This window comes from Pelobates fuscus, chromosome 2, assembly GCF_036172605.1.
Source record: "Pelobates fuscus isolate aPelFus1 chromosome 2, aPelFus1.pri, whole genome shotgun sequence".
Taxonomy (NCBI): domain Eukaryota; kingdom Metazoa; phylum Chordata; class Amphibia; order Anura; family Pelobatidae; genus Pelobates; species Pelobates fuscus.
In genome coordinates this window covers 39,494,283-39,515,335 of record NC_086318.1, presented here as the reverse complement: position 1 = coordinate 39,515,335, position 21,053 = coordinate 39,494,283, and the positions used below count along the sequence as shown (strand labels likewise).

Sequence of the window (21,053 nt, the reverse complement as noted above, 5' to 3'; positions counted from 1 at the left end):
TTGTTTTGGTGAGTATAGTGTCCCTTTAAGGCATTCTAGGTGGAGATTAGGCAGTTTCTATTTTTTTTTTTTTTTAGACTGCTAGATCATAGGAGGGTGGTTAGGGTAAAAATCTGGATGGGGTGGGTCTGCCTGAAGAACTGACAAGTCAGCCTGGCATGAATGCACACTGGGCTTAGTTTAAATCATCCAGGCTAGCCCACTGAGGGCAGTCAATGGAGAGTGTGCCTTTAACGTAGCACAGTCGCACTCGCATCTAATTATTTGATTATTTATGGACGAGTCGGGAGCATCGGGTTTGGAGCTTATTTTGTGGGGCACTTGTGTGCGTGAATGAGTGGAAGGCCAGCTCGCTCATTCATTTATTGACAACATGTTGGTAGTTGAGGCTGTTAATGAGTTATCTGCTTCTTCTATCCCTGTTATTCGGCTCCTTTGCCGCTTTGTTCTTTATTGCAAGCAATTTAATGTTATGTTCAAGGCACGTTACGTGCCTGGGTTGTTGAATGCGGTTGCGGACTAGCTTTCTTGTTTTCAGTGAGAGTAGTTTCGGACAGAGGCTCCGGGCGCTCAGAAGGAGAGAATGTATTTTCCGGCAGAAGTGTAGCAGCTTGGGACCTTTTGTCCAGCAGACTCATAAAGGGGTCATTGGCGCCGTCCACATGGGTGGCCTATGTCAAGGTTTGGCAAGAATGGGACACTGCAATGGTTTGTGCGAGAGGCCAGGACTCAACTCCGGCGCAATTTGACACTTTGTTTTGTTATACTGTGGTTTTACATATTGTGATGTGCGTCATTGTCTGGGGTAGTATTGTTAAAGGAGGTGGGGTTGATATGTTATGTTAACATGTGACAATGAAATATTTCAAATATTATTTATATATTATTAAAGCTGTGATAATTTTCCCAAATAAAGGTGTCCAAGTATTTGTGGGGGGGTGGATTTGTGTTTTGTTAAGCATATGCTGAAAAAAGGTGACTATGCATATGCCATCACAGTACCCATAATTTGACATGTAACAGTTTGTATGTAGCTTTATTTGCCTGTATGAGCATGGCAGCTGCACATACTCCTCAGTTTTAAAATAATGTGAAAGTTCAAAATTAAAAAATCACTTAAGTCACTTGGGTTAGTACAACAAAATGTTGTAATATCCTGTGCAGCTGTGTCATTGCAGCCAGTAAGGAAACACTGCAGACTGCAAGTTTCAAAACAAAACAAGTATAATCATGCAGTGCCACTTTAACAGTTTTTTTCTCTTTTTTCATATTTAGGTGGAACCATAATCACAATATTTGGACACGGATTCAGCTCAAATATGTCTTTGATTTCAGTTACTGTTGGAAATCAGTCTTGTTTTATCATAACCTCTACAAATGAAGCAATAACATGTCAAACTCCACCATCCACATCTCTAAACTTAGATCTAGCAGAAAGTTCTGTTGCTATAACAGTTTCTATTTTAAACTACACTGCTGAGTATATAAATTCAGGATCATCCAACAAAAGTCACCTTCTATTCACATACCAAAAGGATTTGACCCCAGTAGTCTCAAATTTATCCTGTATTCTATTGGATGAAACCCTTTTGGTCTTTGTGTCTGGTTTTCATTTGACTAACTCATTGATTCTGTTTGAAAACTCTCATAGTAAACTGATTTATAAATTCAACTACATAGAAATGGAAAACTCAAGCTTGGAAATATCACTAAATGACTTTGAGGCAGGAAGATATCACATAATGATCTACAATCGGCAAATGGGTTATGCATATATCACATCAGAGGACCCCATACTCAACCTTGTACCCCTTGTGCATTCTATATTCCCGTTACAGGGATCGTTGTGCGGTGGGACGATTCTGACTATCTCAGGCATTTTATTTAAATCCATAAACAATTCAATTACTGTAAATCTGTCAGGTAATTATACTTGCGATGTTCAAAACTTTAGTAACAGGGCAATCGAATGTACCATTCAGAGTAATGTTATTCAGAATATATCTTCTCCTGTCTATGTTAATGTTTCAGTCACCGTGAATGGATTCACCGCCATTTGTCAAAGTGATTGTATTTTCCACATGGTTACAGAACAGACCCCCGTGGTCAATAGTTGCTTAATAACACTAGAAGGAAATTCAAGTATTTTCCACTTTCTTGGGCACAGGTTGAGTATGAATCTTAATGTACTATTGGAGAACGGAACGCCATGCAAGATAACATTTAGTAATGAAACAATGGCTGAGTGCAAACTTACTTGTGTTCCACCTGGAAATCATACACTTAATATACTAAATGTAATGAATGAGAAAAAGTGTTTATCAAATTTTCCCTTTTACTTTTCCATTACTCCTTGGGTAACTAACTTGTCTAGGGTTCATTTTGGCTTCAATGGAGGAGGCCTCTTAACAATTCAAGGCTCAGCTTTACTGGGACAAAACTATAATTATGTTTATATTGGAAATAAACGGTGTGTAAATACATCCAATAATTATGTAATAATCACATGCATCGTACCTCCTGGAAATGGAATGTTGGATGTGATAGTCCAAGTGGATGATTTGAACGTTTTGGCTGGAGCTGTACAGTACAGTGAACTTTATACCCCTGTGGTACATTCTTTCTTGAAAGATAACAATACTTTAACACTGGCAGTATCAGGAATTACATCTTTGGAAAACATACAGATATTCGTGGGAAATTTGAAGTGTGCCAATCTAACTGGAAACACATCAACTGTGCAATGCTCTTTACCTGATCTTCCATCTGGACAATACAAAGTGAGGTGCTTAGATGAACAGAGAGGTTGGGCATCATCTAACATAACTTTCACAACTCCCCTTAAAATTACAGCATTGAAATTTAATATCGGTAAGTGGAACACAGTAACTTATTTTTTTGATAATCACGATTTATGAAAAGAACAGAAACAGTACATAAAAAATTGCATATACGGAACATGTTCATGCTTTAAGCATAAGAATTATGTTTCAGTTTACACTCATGTACTAAAGTTTAACCCCTTAAGGACACATGACATGTGTGACATGTCATGATTCCCTTTTATTAGTTTGGTCCTTAAGGGGATAAAGAACATTCTATGACAGATATTGCAAAACTATGGCATGTGCGATACAACAGGTAGGTGAGCCATGGGCTCACAACATCATGGACACTCTAGAGGACATAGCCACTGTAAGACAGAACAGGGAGCTGCATTAGGGCACAACAGCAGGGGGTGCAGTGCCAAGAACTAATGCTGCCCCCATCAAACCGTCAAAATATTTAATTTTTAGAATGATTCCGTGATGATTAGGTAGTGAAGCACATGGTGCACCGCACTTCCTCCTGGTGCAGACCATGTTAATTACTTGTTTTGCAATTTCAACGCTTAGTAAGGGAGTCCTCGCTGCCACTGAGATTCCCAGCCTGTAATCTGACCTCCTCACAGATCAGAAGGAGTAATTAGTATAAGCTGCACCAGGCAGAGGTGCAGAACATGCACTCCATCATCAGACCACCAGGTAATCATTATTAAGACCACTTTATCAACCAGGGATTTATTTTTAATATTCACTCACCATATGAGAATCAGTAATCCTTATTGGACCACCAGTATTATTAGCCCCTACTGAACACCACCCTGCAATAAATGGTAAGCAGGAAATGGGAAAAACATGTTTCTATTTTATTTTTTTTAATGCAGTTAAAGTAAAAATAAAACCCAACACATATATCAAACATAGTCTGACTTCTGTGTGTACATGCTCTATTGTAGCGCCGATACTATGAGATAAATACGTTGTTTTCCAATTGCAATTTAGGTAGTTGATCTCAAAACGTTTTGCAAGCTGTAGAAAATATATATTCACAAACGTGCAAAATGGAAAGAACCTTGGATAGAGTACCAACAAATTTGTTTTGTTTTTTTAGATTAATTTTGCCCCTTCCTCTCTGACTTCATTTTTGTTGAGCCAGAGTCGCTGTAATGAATGTACAGCGGTCTGACAGCGTTATTTACTAAGGTAATAATTCAAAGTTATTTAATGATCAAATTTAAGGTTAGAGTAGCCATACTGTAAGATTGGCTGAATTTTACAGTTTGACTATTTTGATAATAAATTTGAAATTCACTTTGAATTCTCACTTTAGTAAATAACATTGAAAAAGATGGGGAATACAATCAAATGAGAAGAAAAATCACTCTAACAGCTGTGAGGATGTCCATGCTCTTGTGTTCCAGAAAACAAAATTCCATGTGATTGTATATTCCAAATACACCTTACTGTATCTATTCCTAGGCAAAACTGTAGAGGGTACTTTTAAAGTGTACAATTGTTTTGTTTACCTTCTAGATGGCGCAGATAATTGGAAGCTACATGTTTATGGAGAAGGGTTTGATCCAGGAAATACCTTAATTACCATGTGCGGAACTCCTTGTGAAATAAAGGAAAATCTTACTACAAGTGATATCTATTGCACTAACTGGCGGTTAAATTGTAAGTAAATGTAGTTCCATTTCCATTTATGCATTTATTACTTAGTTTAAAATATTTTGTGCTATTGCTCCTGTTTTAGTTGATAACATAATTCTCTTTCTACAATTTTGTCCTAGAAAACCAGTCTTTATCATTTACTTATCTTATTTGTAACCACATTCCATCACAAAAAGGTCCCAGATCATGCTAACCTAAAGGAACACTATAGTGTTAGGAATGCAAATAGTAATATAACTAGTTAGATTATTGCCTTCACACCCAAACTCAGTGCCAGTCTTGCCACAGCCACATCTGCTGACATACACCATCAAAATGTATGATCACAGCCAACCCAATGCATCCCCAAAGAAGCATTTGAAGATTAATGGACATGCACAGCAAATCCCCCTATGGGTAGAATTTTGCATCTCTATGCAGAACATGGAAATGAAAAAAACATTGGTTCAGCAATCTTTGCATGACCTTGACCAGGAAGTCATTTGAATAGTCTATAGAGGTGTCACAACCTGTGCTATATAAAGGCAGTAATAAACAGTAAAAGTTGCCAAATGCTTGTTTTCTATGACAATGATTCTTGTGTTCCAGACTTATATCAAATGAATAGCTAATGGAAACAGCTACAGGGAAAGGGGTATTTGATTCCCTGTTGATTTTGAACATTTGTCCATTGACAAAGAAATGTTCTGTGCATAATTTTAATGGTAGGTGTATTCTAACAGTGAGAGAATAACCAAAAACCAAAAAAGAAACATAAAAATAACTAAAAACCCATGTAAAAAAGTTATAAATTGATTTGCATGTCAATGAGTTAAATAAATATTTGATCCTCTATCAATCAGCAAGATTTCTGGCTCCAGGTGTCTTTTATATAGCTAACAAGCTGAGATTAGGAGCACTCTCTTAAAGGGAGTGCTCTTAATCTCAGCTTGTTACCTGTATAAAAGACACCTGTCACCAGAAGCAATCAATCAATCAGATTCCAAACTCTCCACCATGGCCAAGACCAAAGAGCTGTCCAAGGATGTCAGGGACAAGATTGTAGACCTACACAAGGCTGGAATGGCCTATAAGATCATTGTCAAGCAGCTTGGTGAGAAGGTGAAAACAGTTGGATTGATTATTCGCAAATGGAAGAAACACAAAATACCTGTTAGTCTCTCTCTGTCTTGTGCTCCATGCAAGATCTCACCTCGTGGAGTTTCAATGATCATGATAATGGTGAGAAATCAGCCCAGAACTACACGGGAGGATCTTGTTAATGATCTCAAGGCAGCTGGGACCATAGTCACAAAGAAAACAATTAGTAACACACTATGCCGTGAAGGACTAAAATCCTGCAGTGCCCGCAAGGTTCCCCTGCTCAAGAAAGCACATGTACAGGCCCATCTGGCCAATGAACATCTGAATGATTCAGAGGAGAACTTGGTGAAAGTGTTGTGGTCAGATGAGACCAAAATCGAGCTCTTTGGCATCAACTCAACTCGCCATGTTTGGAGGAGGAGGAATGCTGCCTATGACCCCAAGAACACCATCCCCACTGTCAAACATGGAGGTGGAAGCATTATGCTTTGTTTTTTTTTCTGTAAGGGGACAGGACAACTGCACCGCATCAAAGGGACGATGGACGAGGCCATGTACCGCCAAATCTGGGGTGAGAACTCCATCCCTCAGCCAGGGCATTGAAAATGGGTCGTGGATGGGTATTCCAGCATGGCAATGACCCAAAACAAAAAGCCAAGGCAACAAAGGAGTGGCTCAAGAAGAGGCACATTAAGGTCCTGGAGTGGCCTAGCCAGTCTCCAGACCTTAATCCCATAGAAAATCTGTGGAGGGAGCTGAAGGTTGCCAAACGTCAGCTTCAAAACCTTAATGACTTGTAGAGGATCTGCAAAGAGGAGTGGGACAAAATCCCTCCTGAGATGTGTGCACACCTGGTGGCCAACTACAAGAAACTAAGACCTCTGTGATTGCCAACAAGGGTTTTGCCACCAAGTACTAAGTCGAAGGGGTCAAATACTTATTTTACTCATTGACATGCAAATCAATTTGTATATTTTTTTTTTACATGTGTTTTTTCTGGATTTTTATTTGGTTATTCTGTCTCTTACTGTTAAAATACACCTACCATTAAAATTAAAGACTGACCATTTCTTTGTCAGTGGGCAAACGTTCACAATCAGCAGGGGATCAAACACTTTTTTTCCCTCACTGTATTTGCTGGCATGTGGCCACAATCCTACTTCCCTCAAACAACACTAATTATACCTATTAGGGGTCTACATGACCATCATACACACAAATAGGTTATCATAGATCGATCTCATAATTAATAATAGAGGGATCAGTTGGGTCTAGGACCTACTAGTTACAGCAGTACTTAGCATGGTGCCATTTCCCATGAACAGGTTATTTAGATAAATTATCCAGCTCCGCTTTAATCAGGGCTATTATATTGTGCATGCATGGTTGAAGACTAAAGTGAATACTGCACAAAGTCACAATATGGCTGCTAAGAGTTTATTGATCATTCCCCTCTTATTATGTGATGAGTAGAAATGCCAGGTATTGCCAGGTATTATTAATTTGTTCTGGAAATCTTTGCCGGACTAAAATTTATGGGATAAAATCCACAAACCAGGGTGAGACGTTATTGATTGACAGAGCGTTTTCCTGGTCTGGAGGCTCAGAAGCATTAAAAATAGGTATATTTTTGTATTAAAATTTGTCATAATTTGAGAATGTTTTATCTACATAATACCTTAAATATATAGGATCAATTATTGTGTATTTTATCTCTTGATGCTTTTGTCTGTTGTTGACCCTAACTTGCATTCTGTTTTGCTTAATTGTTTAAAGAGCGGATAATATATAACTTTTATAAATAATTACTAATGGCTTTCAGAGTTGAAAGAGAATTTGTAACTAGCAAAGTTTTAACTCAAGATAATTTATTCAAATTAAATTACAGATTTAAGACCAACATTGCTGAATTTTCCAAGTCATCTGTGCTTTTGGTTCGCCTACTTTAGGGTAAAATGTCAAATTCACTTTGAATTCACATTCCCGACAGTTGTCACTCTGGTAAATGACCCCATTGCTTTCTCTGTTTCCAAGACTCTTTCCAAATCCCCTTGCTGTGTTTCCAACCAGTTACCATTAGGTGTCACTAAAAGAATGCTTTTTCATCATAAAAACAACTTCTACAACCATGACTTTTCTCGTAAGAGCCATTGTGATTTTTCTTATATCAATAACTGAGTTACGAAGAAGGAAACATATAAGGGCTGTTCCTATGACTCTGTAATATTTCAACTTGTATTTTTAACCATATCTGATTAACTTTCTAAATACAGGCACATATCAAACATCCAAAATATTATATTTTTCTTCATATTTTTTGTTTTTCCTGGCTCGGACACCTTTTACCTTTTATTCTTACCTTGTGTGGCTGGGAAAGAATTTGAAGTGTTATTAAGGGATAATATTCAGGAATTAATTGGGAAGAACTTTGTTATTAGCAATAATCAGCATGGTTTTATGAAACATAGGTCATGTCAAACTACCTTAAAGGAGCACTAACAAAACTCTTTTTCCTGGCACTATAGGGTCATAAGGTCCACCCCTCTCTTAAAACCCCTTCAGCCACTTACCTTAATCCAGCGCCAGGCTTCCTCGGCGTTGGTGACCTCTTCTCCCCCTGACGACGTCAGCTCCGAATGCGCATGCATTGAAACCACGCACATTCAACTTGCCAATAGGAAAGCATTACTCCATTCTTTCCTATGGACGTCCAGCGTGTCCTCAATGCAATTTTCGCATTGCGGATTGCGGAAGTGGCCTCTAGTGGCTGTCAGGGAGACAGCCACTGGAGGCTGGATAAACCCTCAATGTAAACATTGCAGTTACTGTATGTATTGGGGCTGATGTGTGCTATGGTCGTTGCTGCTGCCCAGGAGTAGTGGGAGTGGGAGCGCTGGACTTATTTTTGTGTACTTGAATTCACTTTTGCATCACACATTCATGCTGCCACCTATCCCACGTATTCCCTCTTAAGGGTTAATAAGTGTGTATGAGTTTAGAAAAATACCCCTTTTATTGGAGATTTCTGTGCCTGAAGCTGAAGGAAGCAAGGTGAAAGGTTAGTGTAGGACCCACCTGAGAGGTTTGCCTTGATGTGGCAGGTGGGCTTACATCTAATGGCCGTTGGAGTTACTAAATAACCTCAATGTATTTAAATATGCATAGAGCTGGGCTAGTTGCGCAGGTAACTCTTTTTTCTTTGCTTGTTTTGTATGTATTGGGGTTGATGCATGCTATGGTCGTTGCTGCCACCCAGGAGTAGTGGGAGTTTGAGCGCAGGAATTATTTTTGTTTATTTGTATTCGCTAACGGCGTTAAAGCCCTTATTTTGTAGGACAGCATAGCACGCCCTAACGTTGGTAAAGGTTTAAAGGAAATAGTACTTTCATAAACTGGCAGTTTAAATGGACTGATTTACTTCTATTAACTGTCAAAATTGTTTGTTTTTTTCAAGCAATGTGATAGGGAAATACTTCAATCAGCTAAATGATCTTCCTTTGTTAAAGGACCACTAAAAGCACCCAGACTACTTCCCCTCTATGAAATGGTCTTGGCGTTGTGGACCTTTAGTTTTTATTGTGCAATCTATAACATTTCTGTTTAGTAGATATGCCAATCTTACAATTAAATGGTTAAACACACGCCCCCTAGTGGCTGTCTTCCTGACAGCCAGTAGAGGTAGTTCTGCTGAGTACTGATGCAGGTTGAGGAACAGCACACACTTAAAAATACAGTTTTAAATTTTATGAAGCTTAAATTCCCCTTTCTCAGCAAACAAATATGGGGATTCCGTTCCACCATCTGGCCATATTGTGTTAAGCCCACCACTACTTCACAGTACCCCAATATCGGGGGGTCCTACACTAATTCCAAACATGGGTGACACATTAAATAGTGCTAGTGCTAATTGAGCTAACGTGTATTTAATAAAATCTGTTGTAAGAGGATTGTGAATATATATAATACAGAATAAATGTGATTAATGCAATTCAAAAAATGCAGTGTCAAAGCTAAACAATTAAAGTGATAGTTCTTTTATGTATATACTCACAATGCATATAATATAGCCGCTATATGAAAATAATAATTAAAGTGACATTGCTATCCAAAACTTCGTCTAATTTATACCTTCCTGTGGTCACCTCCAAAGTGGTAGACCAGTCCAGTGAAGGAGTAGAGGTATGTAAAAACTACCTTTTAAAACCATGTTTGTATCCATAACACTATTGTATTTTATTTAACAATATGTGATTATAAAAAGAATAGTTTGGTGTAATGTTAACTGTCAATAACTGTAAGCTTTCTCTAGTGCAACTACAATGAAATGAGCAATTGCCAGGTAAAAACACGTTTTCTGTTTTCTATAAAACCAGTAGTAATAACTATTTACATTAAAACTAACTAAGGTCTTTATTTGTATATTTTTTTAATATACTTTTCAAATTATTTAATTTGTTTTAATAATATTGTATTATTTTAATATTTAATTTTTTTATATTCATATTTTTTTATATATGATATATTTTTAATATTTTAGTATTTTGAGAATATAATTTTTAAAAGTTTATCCCAAAAGTATTAAATCATTTAAAACACCTATCCAAACTGATTTGCTGCTGTCTGCCATCTGACCACTAGAGGTCCGACTTTACTTATTGCAGATAAGCACAACAGTACATCTCAGTAGAAACTGTACAGTGTCTTAGAGCTGTCAAATGTGGAGTAACTTCCTGGAATGCTTAGTAATTACCTACTAATGCATTCAAAACCTACGGACCAGACATTTTAAAAAGGGATAGTGTATTTTGATAACATACTTGTGAATTTGTGACCCTCATTTGCTAGGGAAATTTTGAATATTCCCAGTGCAGTATAGATACTCAATGCTGTGTGTAAACTAAAGGATGTAGTATTGGAACCAGGCTGTTTATCCACATTATATTCTATGATTCCTTATGTATTGGGTATGACCAAAGCTTATTGATTGGGTATGATCAAATCTTGCAGGATTTTATGTTCAGAAGTGTTGAATACTTACTGTCTCACATTAATTTCTCATTCAAATCGCTCTTCTATCTGTAGAGGTGTAGGACTTCTATTGGTTCAAAATGTGCCCCCTCCTAAGCTCTGAGTTTTGTGTATTTCTAATCCCATAGTGCTCTGGTGGCCACCTGCAAGCTGTAAAACGTTACTTTACTTACCTTTTCTCCTTGTGGGGGAGATCCACCTCTTTGGCTGAGATTATCAAGATCGATCATCTGATACAATGCAATGCTTTTCTCTCTGAGAAAATCTGATAGAAATACCAGAGTTTTACTCTACTATTTCATCGGAGGTTCCTCTAGTGGCTGTCTGAGTGATAGCCACTAGAGGCATTTAAACCCGGCAATGAAACCATTGTGATTTGGCAGAATGACAGTAGTTTCAGCTACAGGATTAAAATGGTAGGAACATGGCACCCAGACGACTACTGTAATCCGCTTCTCAGTGGTCTTACGTGCTCCCAACCTGCGCCGTTACAGTCCATAATGAATGCAGCGGCGTGGCTTGTCTTCCTGTCCGCCCGAACCTCCAACGCCTCACCCTTCTGTCAGTCCCTATATTGGCTTCCTATAAAATATAGAGCTCAATATAAAATTCTGGTTCTTGCTTTCAAATCTCTACATAATGCTGCTCCCACCTATCTATCCTCCCTTATACACAAGTATGTCCCGTCTAGGCCCTTACGATCTGCTGAAGACTTACGTCTATCTTCTGTCCGTACTCCCACCTCTGATGCTCACCTTCAAGATTTCTCGAGGGCTGCACCGTTCCTGTGGAACTCGCTTCCCTCCTCCGTTAGATGCTCACCCAGTCTCCACTCCTTCAAAAAATCGTTAAAAACCACTTCTTCATAAAAGCGTATCAATTAAACTGTTAATAGCTCCCAACTGATTCCTCTTCTGCAACTGTCACTAGTCTAATACTATCCTTACCTTTTTGTGTCACTTTACCCCACTCCCTCTAGCATGTAAGCTCATTGAGCAGGGCCCTCAACCCCTCTGTTCCTGTGTGTCCAACTTGTCTGGTTACAACTACATGTCTGTTCGTCCACCCATTGTAAAGCGCTACGGAATTTGATGGCGCTCTATAAATATCATAATAATAATAATAATAATAATGAAGTGGTCTTGGTGCCCAAAGCGTCCCTTTTATCATCCCTGCTTCTTTTCCAGTCTGTAGATATTTATCTAAATTTAAATTATTATAAATGTGGTGTTCATCATTGTAAGCAGATCCTTTGTTCAACTGTTATTGGAAAATTGTATAAAAATTATGATTATATAATAACAATAATAATAATAATAATAATAATAATAATATATAACTGTAATGCCACTCGTGTGGTTTATTGACTCCCCACACAAAAAAAATTAAAGTATCAGACTTATGGGCGCATTATATCTATTTTGGATGTTGTGAATGGTAATCCTATGTGATCTTTTAAACTGCACTATTTAAAATACACCTATACCAAAGGTAACCACTAGGGGGAGAAGGTATAGTTTAACAAAACTTTGTGTTACTTAGAAGTTATATGGATTTTCATTTTACATATTAGAATAATGGTTTTATATCAATATACTATACATAGTGATTTTAATATTGTGATGGCATATTTGTATGTAGATATATTTGGGGTAACAGTAGGTGCAGATATTTCTGCTATATCGTCTATCACATGAATGCCTCACTGATTGCAAGTATTGGGGTTTGTTCTGTTGAAGGAGTATTATAGTCCTATTAGGAGTTAATTTGGGAAGATTTCTGACTCTGTTTACTGGGTCTGTAGTGTATGATAAAATCGTATTAGAGGTGTGCCTATGAGTACAGGTACAGTACAAAACATGTAACGTATGGGAAGCTTGTTCCAGGTGATGTTTGTGTGATTTTATAAACTTTTTTTACTATTCATATCAATGCAATATATTAATTGTATAAGTGAGTAATAAAAGATAAGCTTTTATCCTAGAGGTGTTATAGATCCAATGTGATCTTTGTTATATTCAAGAAAGCCCAAATTGTTATTTCAAGTGCACTTGGAGGAGCGTGAATTCCGACACCAGACACGTGTTGGTAATCAAAATAAGCCTCTGTTGTTTATTTTTCAGTATGTGTTTATACATTAAAAAGTAAGTGCCTATGTGCAAATACTCATAGGACAGTAGTAGGAAGGGAGTGAAAAGGTGAAAGGAGTACAGATAAGACATAAGGATGAACGTCATGTACATATAACAGATAAGTTCTGAGAAAGAGAAAGAACAGACTGATTAAAGAGAGACAGCTCAGGTGGTCTTAAGTGTCGTTTTAAGCATTAAGCATTTCCTGAGTCCAAGTTAGCCAATTTTAATATAGGATATCTAAGCTTGAACCTTGGAATCAAATTAAATTATTTCACAAAGGTGTGGACACTTATTTTCTAATTGATGTTGTTTTACATTAGGAACTCCCTCACGGTCCTCCAGTGCCTCTTAAAGATTCAGAGCACCACAGCCAGCATGAGGGAGATCTTGCAGTGATCTGCAACCAATTTTGGTGCTCCCCTATCTGACCACCCCTGCTCCTGCTCCCGACTGGATCAAAAGCGACACTCAGACTCCTCTAAACTCATACAAATCTCAGACTTATCCACACACAAACTTAAGCCACCACAAACAGAACACCCAACCAGCACACACAGGCACACTTAACTTCTCCCTCCACATACAGCCCCCAGTCTTCCCTCTCCCCACATACAATATTTATCCACAGACACACACACATACAAACACACACACACACTAACAGAACAGAGCCCAGGGTTCTTTGAGGGGGCCCCAATATGGCACCCTGCCTAGGGCCCTAGGCACCCTTAATCCAACTCTATTATAGAGTAATCATTAAAAATCTTGGCACAGCACAGTGAACGTTCTGAACTTAATTTCCCATACTTACTCAAATTAATGGTTAGCTAGCATGTTCCTCCTGGTATATAGTATAATATATAAAATAAACAAAATGGCAATCCAACCAGATCAAGTATAGATTTCAGACTAAGAAATCAATGCACCACAGGAAACTTACTATAATATTTTGTGTTTTGTTTTGGCAGCCTCTTTGACATTCCTGTGTGACTTGACATATGATGCTGGAGCACAATGCTACAAAAGTTCTAATACATACATTCAGTGCGATGTAACAGTTCAAGTAAGAACAATGCAAGTAACACAGTCCATCGGTTATGTACATGTTTGTAACCAGAAGAAGTATATATTTCGATCAGACACTATCTCAAAAAAGAGTTTCTCTGGACTATTTATCAGGTATTTAAATACTAGTATGCATATTATCAGTCAAATATTATATCATATGGAAAAAGCATCCAATCTGTTATTTACAATGCAATAGAAATTTGTAAATTATGCATCCGTAATTCACAGTATGGGATGCAGGTTCCTGTATCACACTAAGATATAGCATGTGATATAGGTTTCTGTTTCACGTTAATGGGGTTATTCACTAAACACCAGATTTTGTTTGGATGGCCAAAATCTGGTGAAAATTACAGCATTCCTCTTGTTCTTTGGCAGAACATTGGTTTAAAGATAGAATACATAGAGTTGTTATTAATGGTACATTTTCAAGCTGGACAATAGTGGTAAGTGATGTCCCTTTGGGTTCTGTTCTGGGACCTCTTCTACTAAACATATTTATAAATGATCTTGAAATAGGCATTGGAAGCCATGTTTCTGTGTTTGCAGATGACACACAACTGCGCAAGGTAATGTGAGTAGAACATGCTGTAGAGGGATCTAGATGGATACAAGACACTCAAATGTCAGATTAATGTATAAAAATGCAGTTGTATATTTCAGGATAAAGAAGGCACCAGTAACTTACACCCTAAATGGTAGTGAATTAGGTAGAACAACACGTGAGAAGGATTTGGGGAATTATTATAGAAAACAAACTAGGCAAAAATATGCAATGTCCATTGGCAGTTGCTAAGGCCAGTAAGGTATTGCCATGTATAAGGGGCATTAATTCTTAAGTTGAAAATATAATTTTGCTTAGTTATAGAAGCACACTGATAAAAACAGACACACAATGCATACTGCTACGTTCTAACTGAGGGATATGGTGGCTAGAATGTTATGAGTGAATAATTTCCCAACTGGGACAGATAACGTGGTATAAACAGGGCAGACAAGTGCGGTTTGCTGACAAACAAGTTACAAAGCGTTTTTAAAATGATGTTACAATATACAATCAGAACGTGCCACTACACTCTAGATAACCATTACCTCTACAGAACGCTGTAGTAGTTATAGTATCCAGCCAGGTAGTAGAGTGCTGCACACTAGAATCTTGAAACACCGGAGCTCTGTGGGAGAGGTCCGCTAACCCCAAATATAAATCCAGAAGTATAGAGCTCAAGGCTACACAGTGCAGCAGGGTAAAGAGTATGCTATATTTAATTTTGGTCCAAGAGACAAAACAAAGATATGATGTTTCGGCCGTGAGGCCTTAATCGTGTATCACGGCCGAAACATTGTATCTTTGTTTGGTCTCTTGGACCATAATATACCTTACTCTTCACCCTGCACTGTGTAACCTGTGGCTCTATACTTCTGTAGTAGTTATAGTGCTTAGGGTGCCCATTTAAACAACATGTTAGATCAGTATTGGGCATTAAAGGTTGTGATATAAATAGCATTTTCTGTATCCTTTGCCAGATTCACTGGAGGGTTTATAGGCTTCCTTTAGAACCAGTATTTACGCAGGATCCCTAATTAATATTACATTATGTGCGTCACAGAAAATAGTATTGTTTTTTTTCTTAATCAATTACAGTAACGATTAGACTCAGCAAGTTGAAAGTAATTAATTAAATGCTGAAAACGTAAACTCTGCTGTTCTAGCCTGATGGAAAGGAAAGGGTTATACCCAACCTCGCATTAAATAGTACAGCTATAATTAAATACTTACTAGCTCTAATTAGTAACATCCTATAGCTAATTAAAATCAATTAACCCTTTCACTTTCAGCTAGGGAGCAAATGAATAATGACAGTTTTCTAAAGAACAAAAAAAAATCATTAATAATGTCTTCAGGTCCTTTAATTGTTCCATTACTGGTTAGTGAGAAATGCCCTGTTTATGATTCTGTCGTGGAACGGGTTAAACAAGGTTATCTCTCTCCCTCCCTTCTTGTCAATTATTTTTTTAATTACCTCTGTTTTGGTACACAGCGAGTGCTTAATGTTAGAGAGGTTTATTTTTTATTGTTTTTGTGGGTTGTTTTTTACACAATTTATTCCTAGCATTTTATAATTTAGTAGCATGAACTCAGGATACCTGTTTTTGGGTCTGTGACCAGAAAGGTGAGAAATTGGTCACAAGAGAAATATTGATCTAACATATGGCACCCACTGTTTAGTCCTGGAATTTGGTGATGTCGGAAAGTGTCATAGGGAAGAAGCAGGGTCGCCAAGTTGATATATTCTATTATAGTGCTCTTTGCACTACAACCACAATGAGTCTTAGTGTTATGGTGCTTAACCTGTCTCTTTGACAACTTCACATACTACTGGGCAGTTCTTTTTAAGCACAGTGTGACAGAACAGATAATTTATAAGAATCCTGTAAAGATAAGGTGATCTGGCAACCTCAGAGTTAGGTGCCTGGCCACAATTGATGAAGACAATTGGCTGATATGATCTTTCCAAAGATGCCACCATTTTCTGGAAGACGTTCCAAATCCAGAATGAGTAACTAGATTGAAGATTCAACGTGTGTAAAAATGCCTAGCTAAGAGATACAGTGAACAAATGTATACTATTCACAATACTGTATAGCATCGATAGCACTGAAATAAACACAAGTAAACTGATCCATGCACAAGGGTGACACCCATATTCAAGTGTTAGACTGACACTATCTTGAGCGGAACATTACAGGGGTAATTTAAAATGATGTGACCATTAAGAGCCTAGAGTCAAACACGTTGGAGGGATTGAACAATACAGTTATGAATTGAGAGGATGACACTGTAAGTTGTAGTTGAAAAATGTTTTTTTTTTTTAATTTATCATTTTTATTGTAGCATATTATAGTAGTACAACACAAAGTCAGCATGTATTGACACATTTTTCAGGTGATTGACTGTCAATAGACATATGAAAGACAAAATCATAGATTGCTAATATTAAGGCAGTCATAGAAGTAAGGCCAACTAAAACATCCACATTTTTATACATGTCAGCTTGTAACATACTGTTATTCAAAATGCTAGTAGTTGCGGGGGTGGGAGGGGGGGTGGGGGGGAGATAAAAGCCTCTCGGAAGATGAATCAATAGCTTTAATATACTCGCTAACTTGCATATAAGCAGGAGGCTTTAGTAAAGCTAATTCTCAGGTGAAAATTAGGAGAAGTAACATTATTGAAAAGGAACTTAAAAAAAAAAGGAAACAAAACACAAGCCATGATTCTAAGTACTAATAACTGTTAGGTCAGGTAATAAACGCGGACATTCCACTGGTGGGAGCACATACTGCTTCTATGTGATAGTCAGGTGACTGCTGAAGTGTATGCCAGTGAACATGATAAGCGGCTTGATCTTGGGTAGAAAGGCTTAATTTTTCGTATATGAACCAGACTTTGGTAGGAGCTTCAGCAGGTGGTTTCGGTGCTTGACTTGATGAGGCATTTACTGAAGATATTTACAGCATCTGAAGGAATTTTTCTGACATGGACAATTTCAGGAAAAATATGCGTTTCCCCTCATGCATCACAGACAAACTGCGTGTCGGGACCCAATGGTATGGGGCATCATTTTCCCTCAATTTCTGGGTTACTGGTCTCATCAGTTGACGCCACGAAACTGTAGATCTGGATAAGTCGTTGTAAAGGAATAAGTCAGCTCCCTTGAAATGGTAAGTAGGTGAGGTGCGGGTAGCCGTTTGCACCATTAGTTAATGTCTGATTGTTGGGAAACAGACCAGTAAGTCTCTTGGGACTCCATTCTGAGCCTTAGGCAAAAAATTATTCTTTTGCCCCCACCCCATGCTATCTTTTTCAGACTGTAAGTAGGTAATAGAGATGTCGCGAACATAACATTTTCCGTTCGCGAATTGCGAACGCGAACTCCCGCGTAGACTTCAATAGGCAGGTGAATTTTAAAACCCACAGGGACTCTTTCTGGCCACAATAGTGATGGAAAAGTTGTTTCAAGGGTACTAACACCTGGACTGTGGCATGCCGGAGGGGGATCCATGGCAAAACTCCCATGGAAAATTACATAGTTGCAGAGTCTGGTTTTAATCCATAAAGGGCATAAATCACCTAACATTCCTAAATTGTTTGGAATAACGTGCTTTAAAACATCAGGTATGATGTTGCATCGATCAGGTAGTGTAAGGGTTACGCCAGCTTCACAGTGACAGACCAAACTTCCCATTTAACGCACCGCAAACAACCGCAAACAGTCCATTTGCACAACCGCAAACTCCCCATTTGCACAAGGTTGGATACCAAGCTAGCCATGTCCCGTTCCTTGTCCTCACTGATGTCATTGAAGGTCTCTTCCTCCACCCAGCCACTTACAACACCAAGGGTCCCCGAAAGGTGACAACAAGCCCCCTGTATTTTTGTAAATGTACACTACTGTTACACCAGATATGAGTTGCACTGGTGTGACACTGTGCCCTGGTAGGCCCTGAAACGCACACGTGTGAAGGAAACTGACTGCTATTATATTACAGTTAAAAACGTTTTTTGTTTTTTTTAAATGCAAGCTATTGTGACACCAGATATGAGTGGTGGCACTGGGCAAGTGGGCACAGTATACGCTGTGGGCCTGACACACACGCTGGCAGGCAGGCAACTGCAATTAGATTACACAAAAAAAAAAAGCAGACTGATGTTCTAGACAGCTTTTTGTGGTGCTGTCCTTACAGCAGAGATCAGATGAGTCATTCAGGACTGTAGTGGACACTGAATACACTAGCCTAGCTATCGATTTCCCTATTAAATCAGCAGCAGCTACACTGTACCTCCTCTCACTAAGAATGCAGCTAGGCGGGGCCTAGCTGTCATGGAGGAAAGACGCACTTTGTGTGAGCTCCCTATATATCTCACTTTAAGCAGCTATCAACAAGCGAATTTCACCCCAGAAGGGGATGACCCAGCAATGTTGCTCCTACCGGACCGACCCGACATGCTTAATAGCGGTCAGCAACTCGACAGTCTTACTTACCTCCGCGTGGCAAGTGTGGCCTGGTGCTCACCGGGCGGGAGAGGCGGCCGATCTCCCGATCCTGGGATGCCCAGGAGCAGCTACTTCCCGGCAGGAGCTCCATTATCCCCCCCCTCGGACTGGTGGGGTTATCCCGGTCCACCCCTGAGAGGCTGTCTGGAGCTAATGGACGCACAGAGCACAGCCGCCCAGGCTGACCATACTCATCTGCGACTCTCCCAATATGGCGGCAGCCGCGTGTCCTCCTGGTACCAGCAAAGCATGGCAGGGTATTGCGTCTAAGCTGGACAGACTCTTTAATCAATTTTGGAAGCAAATAACAAGCAGGAAGCCCCAACAAGCTCCACCACAGCCCCAACAAGCTCCAGCACAGCTAAGCGAAGCTGTCCCCATTAAAATTCACCAACACAAAAGGCGTCGAAGACGGGACCAGAGGCACAAACAGAAATGCAAAGCCTGCCCCACGTCAAGCACTCGCCTCCACCTTAAGCCACCACAATTCCGTACCGGACGTGAAGCACCACCGGGACAGATCCGACCACCCGGCAAAACAAGCTTCCACCCCCTCAAGCCGCGAACCCGGCACTCAGCCAGAGACTTGCCTTTGTTGTTCCAGGTATCAGGGACTCCCAGGGTCTGCACCTGGCGCCCAGAAGGGATCGGATGAGCACAAGCAGTAAACAGCAGCATGCCAAGCATGTCCCACTATAGCCGATCCTCCACACCATGCCTTTGATCACATGAACTGCTCTCTGGACATTAACTAATTGTAAAGTAGCAAGCATTTAAACATGTCATTATTTCACATTCTAAAGAGTTTATTGCCGTAGTTCCTTACATGCCTTTACCTTAACCGTTCATGTATTATATTATTCACTAGTCTCATCTCATGGGGCGACTCACACTTGATTTATAACTAGTGGTGGAGCTGCTGATATAAATACACAGTTGATAACGTGCAAGCTACACTCTAAACATGACAGCCGTCTTTCACAACACTGTACTGCTATATACTCATATCCTCAGTGCAACTAGCCATGATATAAGCACATTCAGCCTAGCATGCTCAAATATAACACACTTATGTCTAAAAAAAAAAAAGAATGCATCTTCCGAATGAATCTAAAATGGCTGCTGTCCAGGGGGCTGGAGGGTCTGGGAGGGAGGGTCTGCTGCTGATTGGCTGGAATGTGTCTGCTGACTGTGAGGTACAGGGTCAAAGTTTACTCAATGATGACGAATAGGGGGCGGACCGAACATCGCATATGTTCACCATCCGTGGCGAACGCGAACAAGCTATGTTCGCCAGGAACTATTCGCCAGCGAACCGTTCGGGACATCTCTAGTAGGTAAATGTGGCAGATAAAATTCTGAAACACTAAATAATCAAACTCTAAAGTGAGGATGTCATCTAAAACAGACATTGGTCTGTTGGGAAGTCAGACTTTTAGAATGATTCCATTAATAATGACCAGAGAGATGACAGAAACATAAATAAGCAATCATCTGCCCAGTGGCGGAACTACCGCAGTTGCAGGGGTCGCAGCTGTGATTGAGCCTGTCACTACAGGGGGCCCGGCCGCCCTGTGGACGCCTGCGAACAGTTTCAGTTCAGTGTGTTCAGGCAGGCACCCATCGGGGGCCCATTCTATTAGGGCCACCCAATGGCAATTACTTTTCAGGTGGCCCGGTCAGAGCTGCGGCGCCTTAACAGCGTGACCGGGCCCCATTTGAGGATGTCAGACGCTGGAATGAAGTTACTGCCCCGGTCACTTCCTCCCAGCAATCACCGTGCCGCCAGGGGGGAGGAAGGAGAGGATGGAGTCAGAGTGGGAACTCTGACTCCCATCAGCCTGAGCCACTGGACCCCAGGGAAAGTCACCCTCCTGCACTTAAAAGATAGGAAGCAGGAGGGTGACTAAATAATTTTGTGTGTGTGTTAGTGTGTGTCTGTGTGTGTGTGTTTGTGTATGTGTGTCTGTATGTATGTGTGTGTGTATCTGTGTCTGTACAGTGAGGGAAGAAAGTATCTGATCCCCTGCTGATTTAGAGCGTTTGCCCACTGACAATGAAATGATCAGTCTATAATTTTAATGGTAGGTGTATTTTTACGGTGAGAGACAGAATAACCCCCCCAAAAAATCCAGAAAAATGCATGTCAAAAAGTTATAAATTGATTTGCATGTCAATTAGTTAAA

General features: G+C 39.5%; 1 protein-coding gene across 1 annotated transcript in view; it reads left to right on the top strand.

Annotated features, from left to right (window-relative positions):
* The window catches only part of PKHD1 (PKHD1 ciliary IPT domain containing fibrocystin/polyductin), a 557,030-nt gene that overhangs the window by 78,236 nt on the left and 457,741 nt on the right, over nt 1-21,053 (top strand). Inside the window, exons 31-33 of the mRNA XM_063441645.1 lie at nt 1,276-2,871; nt 4,356-4,499; nt 13,711-13,921. Of these exons, the coding sequence (XP_063297715.1) occupies nt 1,276-2,871; nt 4,356-4,499; nt 13,711-13,921 (1,951 nt within the window). The remainder of the gene's footprint in view (nt 1-1,275; nt 2,872-4,355; nt 4,500-13,710; nt 13,922-21,053) is intronic.